The sequence below is a fragment of the Sphaerodactylus townsendi genome, linkage group LG08 (assembly GCF_021028975.2).
Source record: "Sphaerodactylus townsendi isolate TG3544 linkage group LG08, MPM_Stown_v2.3, whole genome shotgun sequence".
In the NCBI taxonomy this organism is placed as follows: Eukaryota; Metazoa; Chordata; class Lepidosauria; order Squamata; family Sphaerodactylidae; genus Sphaerodactylus; species Sphaerodactylus townsendi.
The window spans coordinates 39479636-39502955 of NC_059432.1; the positions used below are offsets into that span (position 1 = coordinate 39479636).

At 42.7% G+C, this 23320-nt stretch overlaps 1 protein-coding gene across 2 annotated transcripts in view; it reads right to left on the reverse strand.

Annotated features, from left to right (window-relative positions):
• Positions 1 to 22717, reverse strand: part of LRRC27 (leucine rich repeat containing 27) — a 60290-nt gene extending 37573 nt beyond the window's left edge. The window contains exons 1-7 of one of the 2 annotated variants that reach the window (XM_048506153.1): positions 22564 to 22717; positions 21373 to 21410; positions 19105 to 19334; positions 18315 to 18445; positions 16798 to 16856; positions 7190 to 7336; positions 3495 to 3617 (exon numbers count right to left, since the gene is read on the reverse strand). In XM_048506153.1, the coding sequence (XP_048362110.1) occupies positions 3495 to 3617; positions 7190 to 7336; positions 16798 to 16856; positions 18315 to 18445; positions 19105 to 19320 (676 nt within the window). In that variant the 5' untranslated portion in view covers positions 19321 to 19334; positions 21373 to 21410; positions 22564 to 22717. The remainder of the gene's footprint in view (positions 1 to 3494; positions 3618 to 7189; positions 7337 to 16797; positions 16857 to 18314; positions 18446 to 19104; positions 19335 to 21372; positions 21411 to 22563) is intronic. The other variant, XM_048506152.1, reaches the window with a different exon arrangement.
• Positions 22718 to 23320: the final 603 nt, after the last annotated feature.

Here is a 23320-nt window from a genome sequence, read left to right on the forward strand (position 1 = left end):
TCTTTCAACCTAATTGGTCTCCTGAGTAGAAAATGGGATAATTTTAATTCATTTATGAATATTAGTTAATGGAATAAAGAGAGGCTTTTAAATTGAAAAGGTTAAGAATAAGAATATGGCCACAACAAAATGAGAAAATTTGGTATTACCAAAAACTTTGAGGCTTCAGTCCTTAAACCATTTACTCAGAATTTTCTCACTGAAATAACTGATCTACTGCCGGAATGCTTCAGTGTCAGTTCTGACCTCTATCGGCAGAAAAGGTAGTCAGTATGGCCAGAGTTGACATTGCTGACTATTCCTTCAGAGTTGTACATGCAATTCCTGATTCTGCAAAAGAAATTTGCCATGGCTGCAGAATGAGGAAATCCAAACTCTGTAACATAGTTCTATGTTTTTACATAGATCATCCAGTGGGATATCCCAGAAATGTACAATGGTCAGAATCCAATGACTGTTTCCATCAACTGCAGGATTGTCTTCCAACTTACCTGCCTCTCCTGTTCCCACTTAGTGAGTTCCCCCAAATGCTGCTCTTGGGGGACACAGGACTCTCAGGAAGACAGGGGAGTACAAAATGGATGGTCTGCAGTGGGTAGGAATCTGACCCCTCCCCCCCAATCTGCAAGCAGAAAATGGTCTTTGTATTCAGCCCAGTGGTGTGTATTCTTATCTAACAGGTTCTGTGTATGAGGAGATATATGTTCACAGCCTATTTTTTCATAAAAGCCCACAAGGAAATATAAATGTATTACAATGCAAATGTTCTGAGAAACAATAACCGGAGTATTGTTTCTACATATTTTATGTAGTTTTTTTTTCATGATGCCTCTGCAAGGAACAGAACATGAACAGCACAGAAGCTTCTTATGAAGTTTCAAAATATGCTTTGCATTGGGATTTGGAAACCAAGATAACATCTGGCTGCTTTATAAAAATCACACATGCACCAAGGAGGGCAATTAAACAACCAAAGAGACCTACCATATATTTTTTACATATAATTTATTTGCATGTAAAACAACTATATTTATAATTTCTAAACAGCCATACCAAATATGGAAATATATACACAACTTTCAGAGATGTTTACAATAATTTCTAATGCAAATGTTACATGTACAAACAGATTTCTATTAGAGTAAATAGAAATAGCACCCATTATAAAATTCTGTGTCTTTATATTATTTCATTCCTATAATTACAGATTATGCAAGAGAAAGGACACTGCTTCGCTAGGATACGACAAAACAATCAACTTCGCTCTTGTGCAGCGGTAATAATACATTTTTCAATCACAAGTATAACATTATTTTATTCCTAGGCACTGTATCAAAATGTAATGTTCAATAGATATCAAAACTGGTTGTTTGATGAAAAAAGCCCTCAAGCAGGAGTTCAAGTCTATTTATGTTTGGAAATAAGAAAGATCATGACCCCCAATCCGGAGCTATATCCACTCTAATGCTCCTGCATGAGTCAGTTTGCCATTCATTCCAGTGGAGAATCTGCTCTTCACAAATCCCCCTTTGGATAGGAGCCATCTCCTCCAATGATGTTAACAGGGGAAACTTCAGCAAAGAAATATACTGGCTGTACATTTAACCCATTATTTATAAGAAACAGAACTTCCAACAAATGTAACCCATTATTTATAAGAAACAAAACTCCTTTTATCATATTTAACAAATTTAACATACATTTAGTATACTGGTTAGAAAGCACTCCTCTTATGTCAGATACATTTTACAGCTTTTAAATGGTTGCACACATCCTAAGTTTCAGCTTGAGATATCTGCATCATATTACTGCAAAGTAGTCTTCAAGCTATGTTTTGGGCTACTGCAATGATACTGCATTCTTGTGCACTGCAACCTAAACGTTTGTTTTGAAGAAGAATTGGATTTATATCCCCCCTTTCCCTCCCATAGGAGACTCAAAGGGGCTTACAAACTCCTTTCCCTTCCCCCCTCACAACAAACACTCTGTGAGGTAGGTGGGGCTGAAAGAGCTCAGAAGAACTGTGACTAGCCCAAGCTCACCCAGCTGGCGTTTGTTGGAGAGTACAGGGTAATCTGAATTCCCCAAAGCCTTCTCAGCTCAGGCGGCACAGCGGGGTTCCTCCAGATTAGAGTACACCTGCTCTTAATCACTACACCACTGCTGCTCCAAAAGTACAAGCAGTGGCAGCCAGATGCTCTTAACCACTATGCTACTGCTTGTGGTGGTACACCAAGCTTTAGAAGCAGACCATTATAGTAACTCTGCTTCATAAATACTGGAAACAGCAACAAACACAAGGGGAGTGCTTCCCATTTCACAATACATATTATGTTTTTAGTACAGGCAGAGGTGTATCTATGGAAAATAGCAGTGCAAGTTCTTAAATGGTGTCCCCTCATCTGTTCTGGGTGCCCCCCCATGCCTCCCAGCCAAACTCCATGCCCCCCCCCAAAAGAAACCTGTCTTGGTTCTCACAGTACCTTTAAAATTCAGAGGATTCGGAGGATTGTGTAGTGACAGCTGGCTGCTTCTCCGCCCCCTCTGACCAATAGGAAAGGTGGAGAATGAAGCAACAAGTGAGCGAGGTGAGTTCGGGCACTGGGTAATCCGTCTGGCTGCTCAAGTTGCCCGCTGGGCTATTCTGTCACTGTTGGACTTCAGTGTGGCTGCTTCTTCACTTCCTTTACTCAGGGCGCAGCAGAAGGAAGAAGCAGGGGAACAGGAAAGAAGAGTGGACAAGCTGGATGAAGAAGCAGTCACACAGAAGTCCAACACTGACATAGCAGTCTGCGGCACGACCAGGGAGGCCCTGGCAAGCAACTCGAGTGGCCAGTCAGGGATTGTCCAGTGCCTGAACACACCTCGCTTACTTGTTGCTTTGCTTGCTGCCTCTCCTGCGGACTGGAGGGGGTGGGAAGCATCTGGCTGCCACTGCCAGACAACTCTCTAAATTTTAGAGATACCGTTGAGTACCAAAACGAGATTTTTGGTGGGGTGGCCAGGGTGTGTGTGTGAACTACCCCAATGGTGCCCCCCGCCCCAAATGACGCCTGGGTTGCGCAATGAAGTGGCACCTGGGTTGTCTGCCCCCTCAGGCCCCCATAGATCTACAATTGAGTACAGACTCCCATATGATAGACTTCAGTGTTTTTTTGAAAGGGGCCAGTGGCACTAGCAAGACCACAATCCACACAACACTTTGCACCGTTATGCTTGCAATATGAGAAACTCCAGCAGTTGAACACTTCAGCTTGACTATGCCCAGCAAATATGTATCACAAAACCAGATGAGTTTGGGAAAGTCCTTTCCTATTTTGACAATTAACTCAACATATTTTTCCTGCATATGACTAACATATTTTTCCTGCATATGACTAAATTACATTTTCTTGTACTGTATATTGTCGAAAAACATGAATTAAGCTAAGTATTAAAGGAACAGCATGAAGGTTTTGTCCCTGTCTAACACTACTGGCTCCTACTGAACTCACTAATGAAACTCATCTGTCTCCACAAATCGTTGAAAGCTTTCCTACGATCTGGTGGTCTGTCGTATTTTCTCTTGTATTCTCTAACAATGGCCTTCGCTTCTTGTTCTAGCAGAGAAGGCAATTCTGTGAAATACAGAATTTTAAAGGAAATGCACACTTTATAAAAGATTGAATCGATACAGGCTAAAGGTCTGCAAAACACACGATAAATATTATCCACTCCTGTCAATGATCTGTTAATTCAGCGATCACTAAAATATGAAAGCCCAGTGCTGATATTTGTGCATTTGCTCTGGAGAGGAGTTAATGTGCAAAAATCACAAGCATGTTAGGTAATCCAAAAAGCATAATATAACAGTGTCAAACAGTGAAACATTGATAGTTTAAAGCAAGAAATAAACCTGGAGTATATAAGCAGGTGTTCAACTGATCATAGTTTTACCTTTTTCAATGAATCTCCTAATGCACCTGCAATAACTTTTCTATTCTTCTGGGCATCAAAAGATTATATGGTTACTGAAACATTTGATATGGAACAGCTAGGCCACTTTTATAGGTAGAACAAATAGGTAAAACTGGTGTCTTTGACAGGTTTTTAACAATATGTCAATGTGGTTAATGCTGCATGTAACCATAGCAAACAACCATTTTTGATGTGAATTATACACCCCAACTTTCAGTATTTTACTTATGGATTTGTAGATGTGTACTTCCTTATTCCTGTGAAATGTGCAAATTGAAATATCAATATGCAATTTTCTTGCAATAGAAAATAGGAGTGTGACTCCATCATGCACTAGAAAATTATGTGCAGGACCAGATTCATACATAATAGTGTTTTGCATCTTTTACAACTGCACAGGAGAGAAAAAATTGGCAGCTGGATTCTGCAAGTAATGCAGTAATGGAGAGTACATGTTTCTGAAATCAGCCTTTTTATATATTCATCAAGAGCTTTATGTCCTGTTCTGGCAACTCTGATATGTATTTCTACCACATGTTAATATTGGGACATAGCTATTGTGCGATTTCATGCAGATAAAAGGCATTTTTGGAAAAAAATTACTCCTACAAAAGTGACCTTGATGTCCAAGTCAACTTTAAATGATGCGAGTTTGCAATTTCTCCTGTCTTCTTGATAAATAAAATTTCACAAGGTAAATGCATCAGCATTCCTGACAGCAACCTCTTCTTGTGTGGAAAAATAATTGTGTTTTCTTCCATACGTAAAAATGTATATTCTTTTTTGCATAAACCGCTGGAATTTAGGAAGTCATTACTGATCTATGAACACTGAATATTAGCTTTTGACTGTAGTGCATTGTGAGAGCCAAAGGCACCAATCTAGTGAAGGATCCTTTCTTGAATTAGGAGCTGCTGATGTAAATCAGATGAACACCCAGTCCCAGTTGTCTTCCTTTTTGAACTGCATTGCTTTCAGTGAGATCTTCACTTGCATTCTGAGACAATGGCATGCAGACCTGTCTGTGACAGGGTGTGCTTCAATTGGGCCTGAGAGCAATCTTTGTTTTCCTCTTTTAAACGTACTACTACAAATTTTAGTATGGGTCATTCAGAGCAATAATTTCCTTTTGCATCACCTCATCTTTTCAACAAAATCTTATTGTTTTCAGTTTATCTTCAGGTTCAGCGTTCTCCGATTCACTTCAGAAAGTTGCATCTCTTCTGTATTTGTTCCTTGTTTTCATCAATCCACAGAAATTAATTATCCTGAATACTGACATCTTAATCTCTAATATATTCTCCCTGTATTCACTAGTTCTACACCTCAAGACAGAATCTCTTTTTCATGTACTAACAATGGAAATTCAGCACTTACTTAAGGTGAATTCCAATAACTACTAGGTAGTGTGACACCTACAGCTTTAACTGAAATCTTGGGCCAAATGGACCTGAAAAACCTTAAGGACTGGAACTGCTAAACTTATATTGGCTGGAAGTTCTTTCTTGTAATGGATCTTTTATACAACCCAGCTGCTTGTGTATGAGGGAACCCAAAATCACTGTGGTGAAAGGAAAATGGCTGTATGACTCCACCTTCTAGCTGTTGACACATTGGCTTTGATTCAGTGATGCACAAGCAGAAACCCTGACCCCTTCGGGGGAAGGGCGGTCTATTAAATTGAATAAATAATAATAATAATAAACAGTTCCATCTGGCAAGACCTTGTACTACACACAGAGCCCCAAAACTGGTTGCACAAGATGTGCAGAAGCAGAAACACAAATGGGGATAAAATGACTTTGAATTAGTGCAAGCAGATACCTCAGTGTTTTCTTACATTTCCATTGCACAAGCGCTCTAGAATAATTGGGATTTTTTGCAGTGGATTCAACAGTGTTTTATGTGAGATGAACTGTCACATTACATTAAGGGAAACAGCTATTTATAAGTAGTATACTATGGCTAAAGATACAGTGATAAAGTGAAAATGATTCACCACGACTGTGGCAGATGAATACGTTTAAAAATGAATCCAAGAAAGTGTTGCAATTGCTGAATCCTGTTTTATGTGCTTAACCGCTGATCAGCCCATATGGGCAAAGGTTCCAGCAAAAGACAGGAGGTGACAGGTCATGCCATTTCACACTGTTAGGCTAATGCCAGACTAATATTGTTATGTCTATGCAGAGTTACTCCAGTATAAGTCTAGGATTACACTGTAATTACTATGCATCCTGGTTGGCACAGAGAAGGCTGATGTGGAGACTATAACCCATAAGAATATGTTTCCATACAAGGAAGAATACCAACTGGGGAAATGAATGCATTCTCTTTTCCTTCCCTGCCTTCTAATAAGAATCAGAAGTAGTCAGTGGCGGAGCGCCAAGGGGACGGAGGGGGGGGTGCGTCGTGCACCAGGCGCATGCCTGGGGACCAAAAATTGTTCCCGGCCCCTCCCCTTTTCCCTGCCACCCCCGCAGCACCCCCCTGCCCCCTTCCCACACTTACCTACGTTCCTTTTCTTTTTTTAGTACTTTTTGAGGCTGAAAAAAGTGGCCTATTTACAGTTCAGCCTAAAAACTGCCTGAGGAACTACTGTTCCCTGGAGACCTTGGGGCTCACAAGGTCTCCTGGGAAGTATAGTTCGTCAGGCAGTTTTTTCCCTGAACTGTGAAGAGGCTGCTTTTTTCAGCCTCAAAAAGTACTAGAAATAGAAACGGAACGTAGGTAAGTATGGGAAGGGGGGCGGGGGTGCTGCGGGGGGGGGACGCCGCAGGTGGGCCATGGGGGGCGGAAAAAACACACTGCGCACTGGGCTCAGTTTGGCCCAGCTACGCCTCTAGAAGTGGTTGATCTAGTTGTCCCCAGTGTAACAAAAAACTAAGTAAATTATCATTAATGATCTCAATCAAATATTAACACTATATTAAGAAGACACACTATTAATTATTAATATGTTTTATTCCTAAATATGACATATCTTAAACTACTGACATCAACAGTGCAATCCTAAGCCATTTCATTGTTCTGAGCACACTGACTTGAATGCAGTTGGAAGGATGTAACTTCGCTTAGGACTGTACAGTAAAAATTTCCACTCCATGCCTTATAATGGAAATAACAATTAATAGTCCTAGATCATACACAGAATGCAGCATGAACAATTCTATTCCATGTATTCAATTGGGTAACTACTACTTTTAAAAATATGTATTAAAAATCGTTCTACCTGGAGTAACAGGATCCGAGTCATCCAGATTACTGTACTTTTGAAGGAAGCTTAAAATAACTGGTAGGCCCTTCTGTACCACTTCAGTTGGTGGAAACTCCAGAGGACAATGCCTGAGATTCAAGGCTGTGAGTGAATTTACGTTACCTGGGGGGAAAAGAAGGGGAAAGATTTACCTTGGGAGTATTTCTTAAGAAACGGCACTGCTCAGATTCTGTCCTGAACAACTGAGTGCAAAAAAGAGGCAGGTTTTAGGACAAATTTAATTTACCGTAACTATTGGCCGAAATGGACCTAACGAGCTGTCAAGCAGGAGCACCTAATTGTCAAGCCTTGTTATCATTATATAGAGGCACCTGCGCCCCAATCAGCACAACTCTTCCTGTGCAACACTTCTGCACTCAGCCTCCGTCTCTTCTTTCCCCTTCTCTTCCAAGCATTCCCACTGCCAATCCTCCTAGCCCCACCCTCCCGGCCTCCAATTAACTTGCAGCTCCCCCCCTCTCTCGATCTGACACATAACCAGTGGAGACCCCCTACCACGAAGCCCCAGAGGGTGTGCTTCAATTGCTGTTGTCTACTTTGTTCTCTTTCCACCTTCTACTTCCTATAAAACCTCCCAAATTCAGCATGTATTTGGGAAGGGAATGTAGACAGGAGGGGACAAGGGCAAGCCTTGAAAAGCTCCTTTCTTGATTGCCTAGGACAGATGCACTCGAATAACCCAAAAGCTGTATTGAGCTTCTGAGCTGCCCTTTAACAGATCTTAAAAGTGTTTTGACACAAAACAGACACCAGCTCGTGAAGGGCAACATTCAAGGCTGTCTGTGAAATGTTGTGCTGTTTGGAAAACATTCGCATCTTAACAGCAAGTTGGATAGAAACTCTGCATTTTCCCAGAAAAGTGGCTAAACAGTTTGTGCTGTTGCATATTATGTACAGACTCAAGCAAAAACTGTGGAATAATATCTGGTCGGCCCTATGTAAAGAATAACAGAAGACTGTAGAGACTAATTGGGTACAAACTAAAAATTATACTCTGCCATTGAGCCAACATGAGCACACAGAGTGAACGAAATGTACTGGATCTCTTAATGCCAGTGGCGGAGCGCCAAGGGGGTGGGGTGGGGTGCGTTGTGCGCTGGGCGCACACCTGGGGCAGAAAATCACCCCTCCCCCTTTTCCTTGCGACCCCCGTGCTCCCCCCCCCGTGGCGCCCCCTCTTCCCACATTTTCCTTAGTTCCTTTTCTTTTTCTAGTACTTTTTCAGGCTGAAAAAAGCGGCCTATTTACAGTTCAGGCTCAAAAACAGCCTGAGGAACTACAGCTCCCAGGAGACCTTGGGGCCATGGGGGGGGCAGAAAAAACACACTGCGCACCGGGCGCAGTTTGGCCCAGCTACGCCTCTGCTTAATGCTAAGGTGTAGTTAATCATGGCTCTGCAAAATAAGAGGCACCACAAAGAGTGGCTTCTGCAGGGTGAAGTGTATCAACTTGTGATTTTAAAAATGTTTTACACCCTTTGCCCACCCAAATGACTATCACTAAGCAACTACTTCTGTGTGACTGAAGTGCTGTCAAGTTGGTTCCAACGCATGCATTTCTATGAATTAGTGTCCTCCAAAATGTCCTATTGTTAATAGCCTTAACTCAGGTCTTGCAAACAAAAGCTGTTTATATCAACCACAGTGGGGATCTTGGAAAAGGAGAGATCACTTGTTGTCTTCAGTTGTGCGCTCATAACAGACTTACACTCCACCAAAGTATACCAGAACAGAAATCCACCCTTAGGAGCAGCTCCTTAAATGGCTTGCCAATCCAAGCCAACAAATTACCTAAAAGCCTATAGGTGCCCTATGGAGTATATAGTGGCTGAATAGCCTAAACCTTTTTTATCATCTCCATAGCGGACTAAACGTGATGCACCAGTGATGCATCCAGGATCTTCTGCGTACACAAACTTTGGATCTCCGTATCACAGCCTTTAATTGATCTCCCTTTGCTCTCCCATGTAATAAAAGCTCCCATCAGGCAAACTATTACAAGACGGCTACTTGATATGCACAATCTGAACAAAAATCTCCATCATCTGCAGCTGTGCTGCAAAACTTGAAAGCCCAAATGTGTCCATCAGAATTTAATGCCATAAAATGTATGCCACACAAAAATGTACCCAGGGACATCAGTGATGGGTGGGAAATAAGCACAAGATAGACAGATAAATAAAAGACACAATTATCAGTACCAGAAATGCAGACTCTCTTGGGCTCCTGTCTGCATATCACCCCACTTCTTAACCCTTTAAAATCTATATGAATTTTGCCATTGATTTCAGGGACACGAAAGCAACATCCATTATCCAGCAGTGAAACAGAGACAGCTGCCAAACATGATTATGACTTGGGCTCCAGGATGATTACATTCACCATTTTATCTGCTTTCAAACAGATATTTTTGATTGTAATTTTAACAATGAATTAACAAATGTAACACATGCAGATATTTGTGGATACACTTTGGTCTAACCACCTTTCTTGTTTGCATCTGGATGAAAAATATATTGCAGGATAGAAAACTGCAATACTGCTCCTGAAAAACACCAGCTTTATTTATGTCAACAAGCAGTTTTGCTCTTGAGTAAGATTATAATTATTTCCACAAAACATTTGGTTGATTTCATGTAAAAAGAGCTCACGTCAGTTGAGGGCACAGTGTGAAAAGTGCCAGGATCCTTACAGCAATCAATGACAGATTTTTCACACTGTCTTGAGAAAATGCCTTTTTCAAAAAGTCGATTCACAGCTTGAATGAGCACCAAGTTTCTTTGCTTTCTGAGAATAACTTTCTTAATATTCTGTGTAAGTTTGTACTTTATTCATTATCGTATTGTGTAACGTATTTGAACATAAGAACATAAGAACAAGCCAGCTGGATCAGACCAAAGTCCATCTACTCCAGCTCTCTGCTACTCTGGTTCTAGTATTGTGAGAAAGAGAGAAAAATTTCTCTCTGTCAACATTTTCTACCCCATGCATAATTTTATGTAGGATCTTCAATCACAATCCCCCCCGCATCCCTCAGCCAGCCTCCTCCTCTCTCCAAACTAAAGAGTCCCAAACGCTGCAGCCTCTCCTCATAGGGAAGGTGCTCCAGTCCCTCAATCATCCTTGTTGCCCTTCTCTGCACTTTTTCTATCTCCTCAATATCCTTTTTTTGGAGATAAAACCCGGCAGGGCTTACCAGACACTGGACACAGTACCTCCGCAAGTGCGGTCGCACCACTGCTTTATATAAGGGCATGACAATCTTTGCAGTTTTATTGTCAATTCCTTTTCTAATGATCCCCAGCATAGAGTTTGCCTTCTTTACAGCTGCCATGCATTGAGTTGACATTCCCATGGAACTATCAACTAAGACGCCTAAATCCCTTTCCTGGTCTGTGACTGATAGCACTGACCCCTGTAGCGTGTATGTGAAGTTTGGATTTTTTGCCCCTATGTGCATCATCACTCTTACATTTAGCTACATTAGAACTGCATTTGCCATTTCTGAGCCCACTCACCTAATTCTATCATCAAAGGTCGCACTTTGGAGCTCTTACTTGAATCCAACTTCCTTTGTGGGTTCCCTCCCACCACCCTACATGAATTTGGGTATCATCACTGCAAACTTGGCCAAATTCCATGGCGCTACCCACCCCTACTTCCAGGTCATCATTTTACTTAGAAGATATGGGTTGAAGGAGCACTGAATTCCCCAAAATGGACCTCCTTGAGGGACACCACTCCCAACATCTCTCCATTGTGAGAACTTCCCATTTACACCTCCACTCTTTGTTCTCCTGCTTTCTCAACCAGTTTGTAATCCATAGGAGGGGACTTCCCTCTTATTCCTTCATTGCTGAGTTTTCTCAACAGTCTCTGGTGAGGAAACTTTGTCAAAAGCCTTTTGGAAATCCAAGTAGACAATGTCCACCGGTTCACCCCTATCCACATGCCATGTTTACACTCTCCAAAGAACTCTGATAGTAAGTTTGTAAGACAGGATTTGCTCTCTGCAAAAAAGCCATTGCTGGACTCTTTTCTCAGCAGGTCTTGCTTTCTACATGTTTTATAATTTTGCTATCTTTTAATGATAGATTCTACTTAATTTACCAGGAACAGATGTCAAAACTGACTGGCCTGTAATTTCCTCGGGTCCCCCCAGATCCTTTCTTAAAGATTGTGAATTGTGACATTGGCCATCTTCCAGTCTTCAGGGGATGGAGAGCCCTGATTTCAGGGATAAAATTGCATATTAAAGTAGAGAAGATCAGCGAATTTCATGCTTGAGCTCTTTTAAGAACTCTTAAGGGTAGAACCTGCAATCTGGGGCCAGGGATTCTGGTAACATTTAGTTTATCAATGGCTGCCAAGAACTTCATCCTTGTCTACCACTATCTTCCAGCTAGTTCCTGGATTCTAGCTTCCCTAAGAAGCTTGGTTCAGGTGCAGGAATGTTCCTCACCTCCTCCTCTTGGGTGAAGACAGATGCAAAGAATTCATTCAGCTTCTCTGGCAAATCTCCCCTGCCATCTTTTTAGCACACCACGCTTTGTTCCTTTGTCCATCTAACGGGCCCTACCGCATCCCCTTGCTGGCTTCCCTTCTGCTTTTGATGTAACTTGAAGAACTGTTTGTTGCTGGTCTTGATGTTCACAGCCATGGATTCCTCATAATCCCTTTTGCCTCCCCCCCTTTACAGCTGCTAACTTCGCTTCTCTTCTACTTTGCCATACCCATTTGTGTTCCCTCTCATATTTCTTTCTCTTAATCAGTCAAACTGGACTTCCATTTTCTAAAAAAAAGACATTTTTTCTTTTTTTTTCATTCTGGATAATTTCCTCAGCCTCCTCTTGTTAACCATGATGGCTTTCTTTTGAACTGGGTGCTGCCTTTTTCTAACCTGTGGGAGACACATTCCAGCTGAGCTTTTTTATTGACTGTGTTTTTTAAATAACCCTCCAAGCATCCTGGACAGTTTTGAAGCTCTCTTGATTTTCCCTTTCAGCTTCCTGAGCACCTATCCCCCTCATCTTTTGAGAAATTTCTCTTTCTGAAGGTGAATGTAACTATATTGACGTAGTTGTCACTCTTGTTCAAGCATGCTGAGATACTGAATCTGACAGCATTGTGGGTCGCTGTTCCCTATCGGCTCAACAACACCTGGACTTCCTGCACCCAGATCCTGGGTCCCACATAGAATTAGATCTTAGAATCACTCTCTCCTCCTGGTTGGTGTTCCACAAACCATCTGCTCCGGTTAAGCCACAGTCATTTCTAGGGCATATCCAGGGAATGCTCTCTCCTTTTACTATATTGACCTCGAACATGCATTTTTCCGGAGTTATATATGGGGATAGTTAAAATCAAATACCCATTACCACTACATTTTGTTTTGTTGGCCTCTCTGAATTTCTTTCTTTTCCATCCTCAGAATCCTCTTGTGCACTTCTTTGGTCAGGGGGACTTATAGATAATATATTCCTAATATTAAACTGGGCTGTCCTCCTTCACACCTGGTATTGATATCCACAGTGACTTCTGTAGGGGGAACCAGCTCCCCCCTTGCATTGTCTATTTTGTACATGTGATACTATGTTCTCTTTGATGTAAAGGGCAACTCCACTCCCCAATCGCCCCTGTCCTATCAGCCTTCCTATAGAGCTCTGTAGCCTGGTATGTGCAACAGCATCCTACTGGTTCCTCCTCATTCCACCCCATGTCTCTGTAAATGCCCACTATATCAAAGTCCTCCCTTCTCAAAACTCTGTACTCCAGCTCCCATTTTAGGTCAGAATGCTTCTACTATTAGCATAGTAGACACCTGTATACCTCTGTCTCTGTCCTTAACCTGGGATTTATGTGCTTTACCCTCAAGTCTTTTTGTAGACACTCATCCCTTGTCACATGCACATTGCTATGTTCCTCACTCTGTATGTGGTTGATTTAGAAAAACCTCCCTCTCTGTCTGCATCCCCATAGATACTGTATTCCGAACCGAAGTCACCTCAGCTCACCTGTCGACTTTCTCCCCCCCCAGTGATCAAGGCTTTCTAAAAGCTTCGTTCTGCCACCTTTTAATGTGTTGAGCGCCGCAGCCTGGTTCCTCTTTTTTGGTTAAGATGAAGCCCTCGGCCTCGCTTGTACAGGCCTGCCTTGTCCCAAAAAGGTTCCCCAGTTCCCTGAAGCAAATCCTGAAACCCTCTGCCTTACACCACCTTCCTCTCATCCACTCATTTGGAGGACCCTGTATCTCCCCTCTCTTCTTCTACCCTAGCTCTTCGCCTCCTCTCTTGCGCGGCGGAACGGTAGCATTTGGCGGCTGAGAATGCCACCTTGGGGGGTCCTGGAACTTCAACCTGTTTCCTAGCAGCCTAAATTTAGCTTCCAGAACCCTCCTTGGCTACATTTCCCAATGTTGTTGGTGCCAATGTGGGATCCACAACTGCTGACTCCACCCCAGCACTGTCTAAAAGCCTATCTAAACGTAAGCATGACATCCGCAACCTTCGCAGACCAGGCAGGCAAGTCAACATCGCGATCATCCGCGCCTCTCCACAAACTCCAACTCTCCTAAATTTCTAATGATCGAATAGATCACTCCACTATGAGGAGGCCCCCACCTCCCTGAGGGGTATCACTCCAGTGCAAGAGGATAGCTGGATCACCAGTTAAGGAAGGGATCCCGATACAAAGGGAGCATCTTCCCCCACCCCAGACTGGCACCCTCCGTCCCCAAGACCTTCATTCTCCATAACATCTGAAGAGATGTCACCTTGGGAGTGGGACCCGGCTGTTAGGTCCCTGAAAGCCTCGTCTGTCACCCTCTCTGCTTCTTTCAGCTTCTCCAGGTCTGCCACCTTGGCTTCAAGAGAACGCACACATTCCTTGAGTGCCAGGAGCTCATTGCAGCGAGGGCACACCCACGACTTCTGTCCTAGTGGCAGATAGTCATACATGTGACACTTCGAGGTGTAACAAAACACTGGAAAGCCCCCATCCCCCTGCTGGCTTTCTGCCTTCATATCTGATTTATATAGATATTTAAATATTAAGCTTTTAGTCAGTGCCCCCCTGGAGCTATCTGCACGTACTATCTGTCAAATATGTCCTTATTAATTTAAAAAAAACAAAAAAAAATTAAATTAAAATTGTGCGCGCCGTTAGGATGAACTCTGTTAACCCCTGTTAAGCCCCACCTTCCAGATTCAGCAGCCTTAGCTCACAGGAGCCTTATAAGGAGAAAAAGAGATAACCCCTGTTAAAATACACTGTTTTAAAAGCTGTGGCTTTGAGAAAAGCCCTCCAAAATGAACACCAGCAGGTCAATCTGCTCTTCCTGGCCAAGTCTTCTTCTGCACTACTTCTACTCCACTGCTGCTATTTGGACACAAATTCTTTTAGCAAAGCCCCTTCTGGATAGCAAATATCTTAGCAGGGTGTACAATTCTAAATCACTAGCAATTAAAAGCTAATATGAATGTTTTAAAATAAACTTTGTCTGTAGCTTACAAAATGTTAACAACAGTAACAGCAGTTACTGCTGTCCCTAATGTCTTGATTATTTTCTGTGCCTTTGCCCCCACACTTCCGCTCACTTGCAGGAACTTTCGTGAGTCTTTGGTTGTGTCCATAGACTATGAAACAGTTCCTGTTCCTGTTATACACCCCTTGACTACACAGTAAGTAGTGAGGTACTTAGCAGAATACAAAGGTTTCTACTACAGCTTCATTCTCAAGGTGCAGAAGCCTCTAAGGAAGGAGTTACAATGTGTAGGTTTCTGAACACATAATATATACATGACTTTTGTATAACGCAAGATGTTTGCGAGTAAAAAAAGGAGCATAAACATTACAAGCATTATAAAAGTTGTGGTTAATACTTTTCTGGTATGAAGTAAAGAACTATAAGCTCTAAAAGAACGGGTCCAAGCTGGAATGGGTCCAGAAAAGGGCAACCAAAATGGTAAAAAGTCTGGAATCCATGCCCTATGAGGAGAGACTTAGGGAGCTGGGTATGTTTAGTTTGGTGAAGATAAGGTTAAGAGGTGACATGTTTAGATATTCAACAGGATGTCATATTGGTGAGGGAGAAAGCTTGTTTTCTGCTGCTCCAGAGACTAGGACCAGGAGTAATGGGTTCAAGGTGAAGGAAAAAAGATTCCACCTAAGCATCAGGAAAAAAATAAGGGCTGTTCAACAGTGGAATGCACTACTTCGGAGTGTGGTGGAGTCTCCTTCTTTGGAGGTTTTTAAAGAGAGGCTCGATGGCCATCTGTCAGGAGTGCTTTGATTGTGTGTTCCTGCATTGCAGAGAGTTGGACTTGATGGCCCTTGAGGTCTTCTCCAACTCTATGATTCTACGAAATTACTATGCAGCTCGTATAAACAAGCCTTCAGCTTCCATTTCTGCGTACTTCCCCTGCCAAACATGGGAAAGGTATTTGGTTCAGCCCTTGTGTTAACAGAAACCCTGGAATAACATTACTGTTTCATTTATTGTAGATCTGAAAAGTGATCATAGTGGCCTTGCAAGCTCTGATTTACTTGATTTGGGGGAAAGCATGATAACAGCTGGGTGAACTGTCATGCTGTATAAACGACCTTTTTGGAGATTTGAGCACGCTCCTGCACGGGAGTTGCAATTATGAGTTAAGGTTTATCAGAGTAGCATCATCTGTGAAGGCAGATGCTTGTGGGTTCCTAAAGGCAGGTCTCAACAGAAGCGAGGTTATGTTGGGATAAAATATCACACCCCCCCCCCCCCCCCATCCCCAGGTCATTTCTTGCAAAAGTGAACAAGGAAATCAACGGGCCAATGTAAACAGTCAGTAACTGCTAGTTCAGGAATAAGTGCTGGATGCTGAAGGCCCCTAAAGGCATGGCACTCAGCTGGCTAGGTAGGCACACACTCGCAGAAGGGTTGCATTTGCTTGGAGCAGAGGTGTTAAACTTGCAGCTCTCCAGATGTTATGGACTGCAGTTCCCATCATCCCCTGCCAGCATCATGCTGGCAGGGGATGATGGGAACTGTAGTCCATAACATCTGGAGGGCCGTGAGTTTGACACCTGTGGCTTAGAGGCATAAACACTGTTGTTCCTTGAATTCCAGAGATGAATCTGAAAAGCTGAATTGCAGAGCTCTGGAAGTTCAAGTTCCCTCAGAAGTCTGAACCTACCTTTTCAGTAATATTTACCTTTTCAGTAATGAGCAGAATAGGTCCCTTGGTGCTATGGGCTTTTCTTTGTCATGCTTAATATGGGGGGAGAATTTCCTCTTCCATTATTTTGACCTCAAAAAAACAGTGTCCTGGTCACATTCTGAGCAACTCTTATTGATTTATTAGATCTAATCCAGATATTGCTAATTGCTACCTTATTGTCTGTTGCTAATGCATTTAAATTCAACAGTCATCATGCCACACTGTGCCAAGAGGGTAGATGGGTTGTATTACAATGAAGCCTATTGCAAGTTCCTTATAATACAAGAGTGCATGCACAGCAAAGGGTAATTACTAACATTTGGTCATTTTGTAAAGCATATATTATTGAAGAAAAAGTACTTACCAAGCTCTACAGGCAGTCTTTTAATAGGATTTCTTTCTAACAGCAGAGTTTTCAATTGCCTTCGGGGGGAAAAAAGACATAAAAGAAATATTTAAAGAGAAAACAAAAACTTAATTAAACGACAACTGTAATTTTTAATGATATGGTTTAATTTTGCAATTTTCCCTAGTATGTGAATAATATTTCAAACACCTGTGAGATGCCACCACTCTCATTTACTTGAAATGCCTCATAAAAACCCATCTTTTCTTGTTAAGCCTCTGGGACAACCGATGACTTACCACTCCTACTGAAACTGTATAAGCACATGTAAGAAGAAGAAAAAGAAGAGTTGGATTTACCAGGTGCTCGGGAGCAGCAGCAGCAGCAGCAGAAGGCCATTGCTTTCACCTCCTGCATGTGAGCTCCCAAAGGCACCTGGTGGGCCACTGCGAGTAGCAGAGTGCTGAACTAGATGGACTCTAGTTTGATCCAGCAGGCTAGTTCTTATGTTCTTATTTATATCCCCCCTTTCTCTCCTGTAGTAACTGAAATGAAACACAACAAATTGACCCTTTTTTGTGTTCTGTGAAGTCCCAAGAACACTGATACTGCTAAATAAATAAAATTCTTGGAAAAATCTGCTTATTGTTTGACATATATATTTGCTTACACTATTATATGTGTGTATCAGTAGTAAAGAAAGCTGAAATCAGTGTATTTGCATCACCATATGCATGACAGTTGTTTTGTACATTGGACTAGAAAGACCAGTGCTCAAATTCTTATTCTGCAATGAACTGAAGCCTCCTTGGTCCAGTCATTATATCCCTCCTTGGATATCCCAGCATAACTTATCTCACAAAGTTTCTTGTGAGGACAAATGGGGATACTGGACAGAACCACGTATGCCACCCTGGTGGGAAGGCGGGATAAAAAGATGAACGATAATCATAATCTATTACATTATTCCCTCAAGGAGATAATCGAGTTGTGTGCTGACTTCAAGACCAAGCTAGTTGTTACAAAGGGAGCCACATTTATTGGTTCACACCTGTCCTATTCACAGATAAAGTAGTAGATGGAGAGGGCATAATTTTAGAAGTGGAAAGGGCTCATGTCTGAAGGGAGCACAGGCCTCACGCCTCCCAATAAGCCACTATCCCCAGATGCTTTTTGCCCAGCCAGGCTCACCTCTGTACTGGAGCCAGGCTGCGGGGGAAAAAGCAGCTTGCATGATGGGCTGCAAGAAGGCACAAAAGAGGAGGGGACTCAACTTAGTTTTTTTTAATGCAGATTGGGCAGCATGGGAACTACAAATGAGGCCGCCCCATCACAACTAGTTTGGCTCTAATACGCCATGACACAGTTAGCTAAATTGGCCAACTGACCTAAACTTATTTCTTAATCACACTTCACATTCTAAGTCAGTAAAGAACAGCATTTACTAATACTAATTTCATAATGAATATGCATTATGCAATAAACCGACTCAGAGTAAAATTACTGTTGAAGTTGTAACACAGCAGCAGTCTTACTTGTGGCATCCAATTCCCGGGGGCAGCTCTTTAATTCTGTTATATCGCAGATCCAGCCAAACTAGATTTGGCAGGTGCTGAAAAAAGTCCTCTGGAATCACCGACAGGGCATTTCCTTCCAGATATAGATTCTATGACAAAATATATTTGTGCACTTATTTGAAAATGTACCATTGTGATTGCTTAGTGCACAATTCATGCATTAGGTACATAGCAAATAATCTATACGAGCAATTTTTCAGGATTGTAACAAATACAGAAATAATGAAATATAAAGTGCACATTTAATATGTTTAATCTATTCTATGCTTTAAGAAAGAGACCAATTTTAATCAACGAGGCCAGCGGTTCTCAACCTGTGGGTTGCGACCCCTTTGGGGGTTGAACGACCCTTTCACAGGGGTTGCCTAAGACTCTCTGCATCCGTTTTCTCCATCTGTAAAACGGATAAATGTTAGGGTTGGGGGTCACCACAACATGAGGAACTGTATTAAAGGGTCGCAGCATTAGGAAGGTTGAGAACCACTGATCTAGTCTTTTTTCACCCTTTTTCGCCATCAAGTCACAGTTGTGTCATGTCCCTGGTATTCCTTGGAGGTCTTCCCTCCAAACACTTGCTAGGGTCAGGGTTGAGAGTGTGTGACTGGCCCATAGTCAATCTGGAAGCTTCAATGGAAGAGTGGGAATCTGAACCTTGGTTTCTCAGAGCCTAGTTTGACACTTTAACCACTACCACACTGGCCCCTACCAGTCAACTATTCTCTGATGATGATATATCTGAGGAACTTACTTTAAGGTTTAATAACTTATATATATCTTCAGTTAGATGCTGCAGATCCTTTTTGCTCAAATCTAGAGAGACTGAAGAACTAGACAACAGGTTCTCAAGAGATTGGCGGATGGATGCCGAGGAGCTAGAAGCAGAAACGCTCTTCCTCTTTTTTTGTTCATCCTGAACGTTATCACCACCACCATGAGCTTCAGTAGAATACCACTTTTCCTCCATTTCATGAAAAAGCACTTGGATTAAACCAAAAATGAAAGTTCAAGGTAAATAATGAGGTGAAAAACTGCACAGTTCTTTTTTTCCAAGGAAAATGTCAACACATACCCCACAGACAATATGTTGCAATAGGAGAGCAGATAAGGCAACTCAACAGTCTCATAGCATGTTTGGACAATATTTCTGCAGAGCAACAGCAATTTATCTCTTTGCACTACAGTATTACTTTGAAATGAACAACAATTTTAAATAGTAGTGGAATGTCACTGCCAAAAAAGTACTAGGAGAAAGGGATTTGTATTCGATGATTAGTTGAATTGTAGTAGGGTTTTTATTATCCCGCTTACTCTACCTTAAGGAGTCTCAAACAGGCTCACAATCACATTCCCTTCTTCTCCCCACAAGAGGCACCATGCTGAGAGCTGAGAGAGTTCTGAGAGAACTGTGATTGGCCCAAGATGGAATAAACTTGCATTAAGAGTTATGAACACTTAAACAACATATTTTTAACAAAACAATCAGAGATGTGTAGTATAAAGCTTGGGGGGAACACCCAAAGTAACTGGTTGTGGTGGGTTTTCCGGGCTGTGTGGTCGAGGTCTGGCAGATCTTGCTCCTAACGTTTTGCCTGCATCTGTGGCTGGCATCTTCAGAGGTGTATCACAGAGAAAAGTCTGTTACACACTGTGTCTAGTGAGAAGGGAAAGTTTAGTGGAGTATATGTTGTCCATGTCCCAGGGGAACTGATTAGTAAGTGTTTGGGTGGAACTTGCTATGCAAAGGTATGGTTGAGTGCATTGTATTGCGGGTGGGGTTATCAGTCGATTTTTTAAGTACTGGTAGCCAAGTTTTGTTAATTCTCAGAGTCTCTTCTTTCTTGTTGAAGTTGGTGCTTGTGAATTTCAATGGCCTCCCTATGCAGTCTGACATAGACATGGACAATTCGGAAGGTTACTATGTCAGACTGCACAGGGAGGCCATTGAAATTCACACACACCAACTTCAACAAGAAAGAAGAGACTCTGAGAATTAACAAAGCTTGGCTACCCATTACTCCCTGCAAATGGGAACTATTCCTTCAATGTCCATTCCATGCTGCTCTATAATTCTACTTGAAAAAGGTTTACAGGCAGAGACTTTATTCACCGACTGCCTTCCAAAGTGGTAGTCTTCTCAGAATTCTACCTCTTAGTTCTTGACAAAGAGAAATGGTAGGAATTAGTTATTAAATAAATCAATATAGAGAGTGAGATAGATCATCTAGTCACCTCCCCCAAGCACCTTTCTATAGCGACCTAATAAATCACATCTTGGCTACAATTTTCAGTCCTAATCTTTAGGAGTAGGCTTTCTTTTTCTTACATTTACTACAGGGTTCTAGGTGTGATACCAGAAATTGTATCTGGAGTTTAGTGTGTTTGTATGGTTATCTAGCCTGTACAAGAACAGTCAACAAGCTGTAATAACTGTAACTCAAAATAAATTATTTTATCTGACAAACAAAATAAATGGAACAAAACAAAGTTTGTTTCCCTACTTTCTTCTTTGTACTGTAGTCTCCTTTCTGCCATATCAAAAACTATTCTTAGTTCTCTAATCCAGATTGTTTAAAAGCAAACTTTTACTACCCACTGTGCTTTGCTGACACCAAGGACGTAGGTACGGGGGGCAGTGTTTACGGGTTCAACCCCCCATTACATGTCCAAAGCTCTGCCCCCCTGCCCTCCCTCCCTCCCGCTAGGCTCCCAGCCATCAGTCCCTTCTTCCCTCCCCTCCCGGGAGAAGAGACTGCAGTCCCCGGCCTTGGAGAGTTGCTTTTATAAGCACTGAGGTGGGGGGAGGAGCTTTGGGAGGCGTGGCCACATCCCCAGGGGTGGGTGGGGGCGTGGCCACCCCAAACCCATCCCATAAAAAATCTATAGCTACATCACTGGCTGACACCACTATATACTCATCTCATGCCTTTCATTTCACCCCCTCAAAGCATCTTTCTCTTTTGTATGCACAATAAAAGCCCTTGCAAGAACATTCGTTTTCTATAACAAGAGCTCTTACCTCAAGCCCTTAATTCACATTTGTTCCTGTTGCTGGTCCTTATTCACAACATTCCAAAGAAATAAAGCATGGAAAGGAAACAACAGTAAAAAGTGAGCGAAAGATAGTTAACAAGAATCTGTTAACAAATTGCATCAATCCTTTCCCTCAAGCAGGGCTCAGTCCAGAGTCTGTGGACTCTGGTACGACCAAGTTGGGCATTCTTATGAGTTTAAACAAGACAGATTTTGCAACTTCTCTTAACAGAAGTTAGCTGTACTCTAGCTCCTACATGATATTGAGAAGGCACTCTTGCTCTGTAAATGTAACATTTTATTAGGCTGCGAGGTTTCTAGTTTGTTTGTTTTTAAGTTTGCAAGACTGCATCGCCCATGCCTGACCTACAGGATCTTCTATAAATTTATTAAACCAATCTAGGCATGGAGTAGGGGTCACTGGGGTTTGGGGGGGGGCGGTAATTGTATATTTCCTGCATTACACAGGGGGGTGGACTGATTGATCCTGGAGTACCTTCCAATTTGACATTTCTATGATTTATATTATTTTAATCAAGGACTTACAAAAGAATCCTCATTTTAATGTAGAGACTACATTCAAGATGGGTTGGAAGGCACAGAAGTAATTTATGCGCCTTTCCATAAGTTGTTGCATCTCCGCATCCCAGGCCAAGAAGGTCTATGCAAAGGATGCATGGAGCATTTCCAGCAATCTCCAAACACTGGAACCAGAGTTTGAGGCTTTGTCACTCCTTTTCCTGTGTATAGCCCCCCAAACAACACAAAACCAACGCCATGCTGAGCAAAACCATGCAGAGCTGAACCTGCACATATAATCACATGTCACAGATGCATATATCTAACTGCAGCTTCCCAGCACGGTATGTGCACACAACTGCAACGATCATGCGTGGCTTGCGTTTTTTTACCCTCCTACAGAGCATTGCTGCTAGTGTAGGAACACATGAACCTGGTTCGGGGCAGGTAATAATGAGAAGGCGTGGGGGTGGGGGAGAGATGGGTGCATTACGACTGAACGATGTAAAGAGATCAGAAAAGCTTTTCCCCTTCCCATTTCCAACCCCATCATATCAAATACTGTCACATAAATGCTCGTGTTCCCCAAGTTACAGGAGGAGGGAAAGTACTACAGAAAAAGACGCGCACGGTGCAACTTTCTCTTCCAGATACTCACCCAGCTGGGTTTCAAAAGAGACGGGGGGGGGGGGGGGGGGGCAACCCACTCTACAGCTAGACGCGCGCGCCCCCTCCCCCCGGGTTTCTTTCTTTATGTCGTGACCAAAATGCAACAAACAGGCCGCAGGAGGCAGCAGCCGGGGTCGCCATGGCAACGCTGAAGCGCCCGGGAAAGCGCAGGAGGCGGCCTCTTTTCGCTGTGGCAGAGTCCTATGTTCTCGTGCATACGGGGCAGGCTGCCTTCACCTGGCCCAACCCCTACCTCCCTCGCTCAGCACTGGCTTTCTCCGTCCCGCTATGTAAAAACAGATTTGATGAATATGACATAAAGAGGAGAAAGGCTAGCACGGGGGGGGGCCCCACGGGGCCTCCTGCTCAGCTTCTCCCCCTTTTCCTTCCCACACCCAAAGGTCTTCGCCGAAATCGGCAATTATGCCGCTGCCTCAGTCGTTGTACACGGTGCAGCGCCTTTGCTTTCCTTTTGGGACAGCCTCTTCTAACCGCCCCTTCCCCTCCGCCACCTGCATAGTCCCTTCTTCATAGGCGTGGACAGTGACAGCAGGCGCAAGGCGTCTGCTGCTGCTGCTGCTGCTGCTAGAGTCCTGGGAAATCGAAGCCGGAGGCAAACGGAGCAAACGTGTGCCTCATTAAATGTGTTACTCTTTAAAGTACTTCCTTCAATACGGTTCCTTTTTAGTTTTACAGGAACAATGTACGGTGGATAGGATCCCACTAGAATTTTTTAACAGACTAGA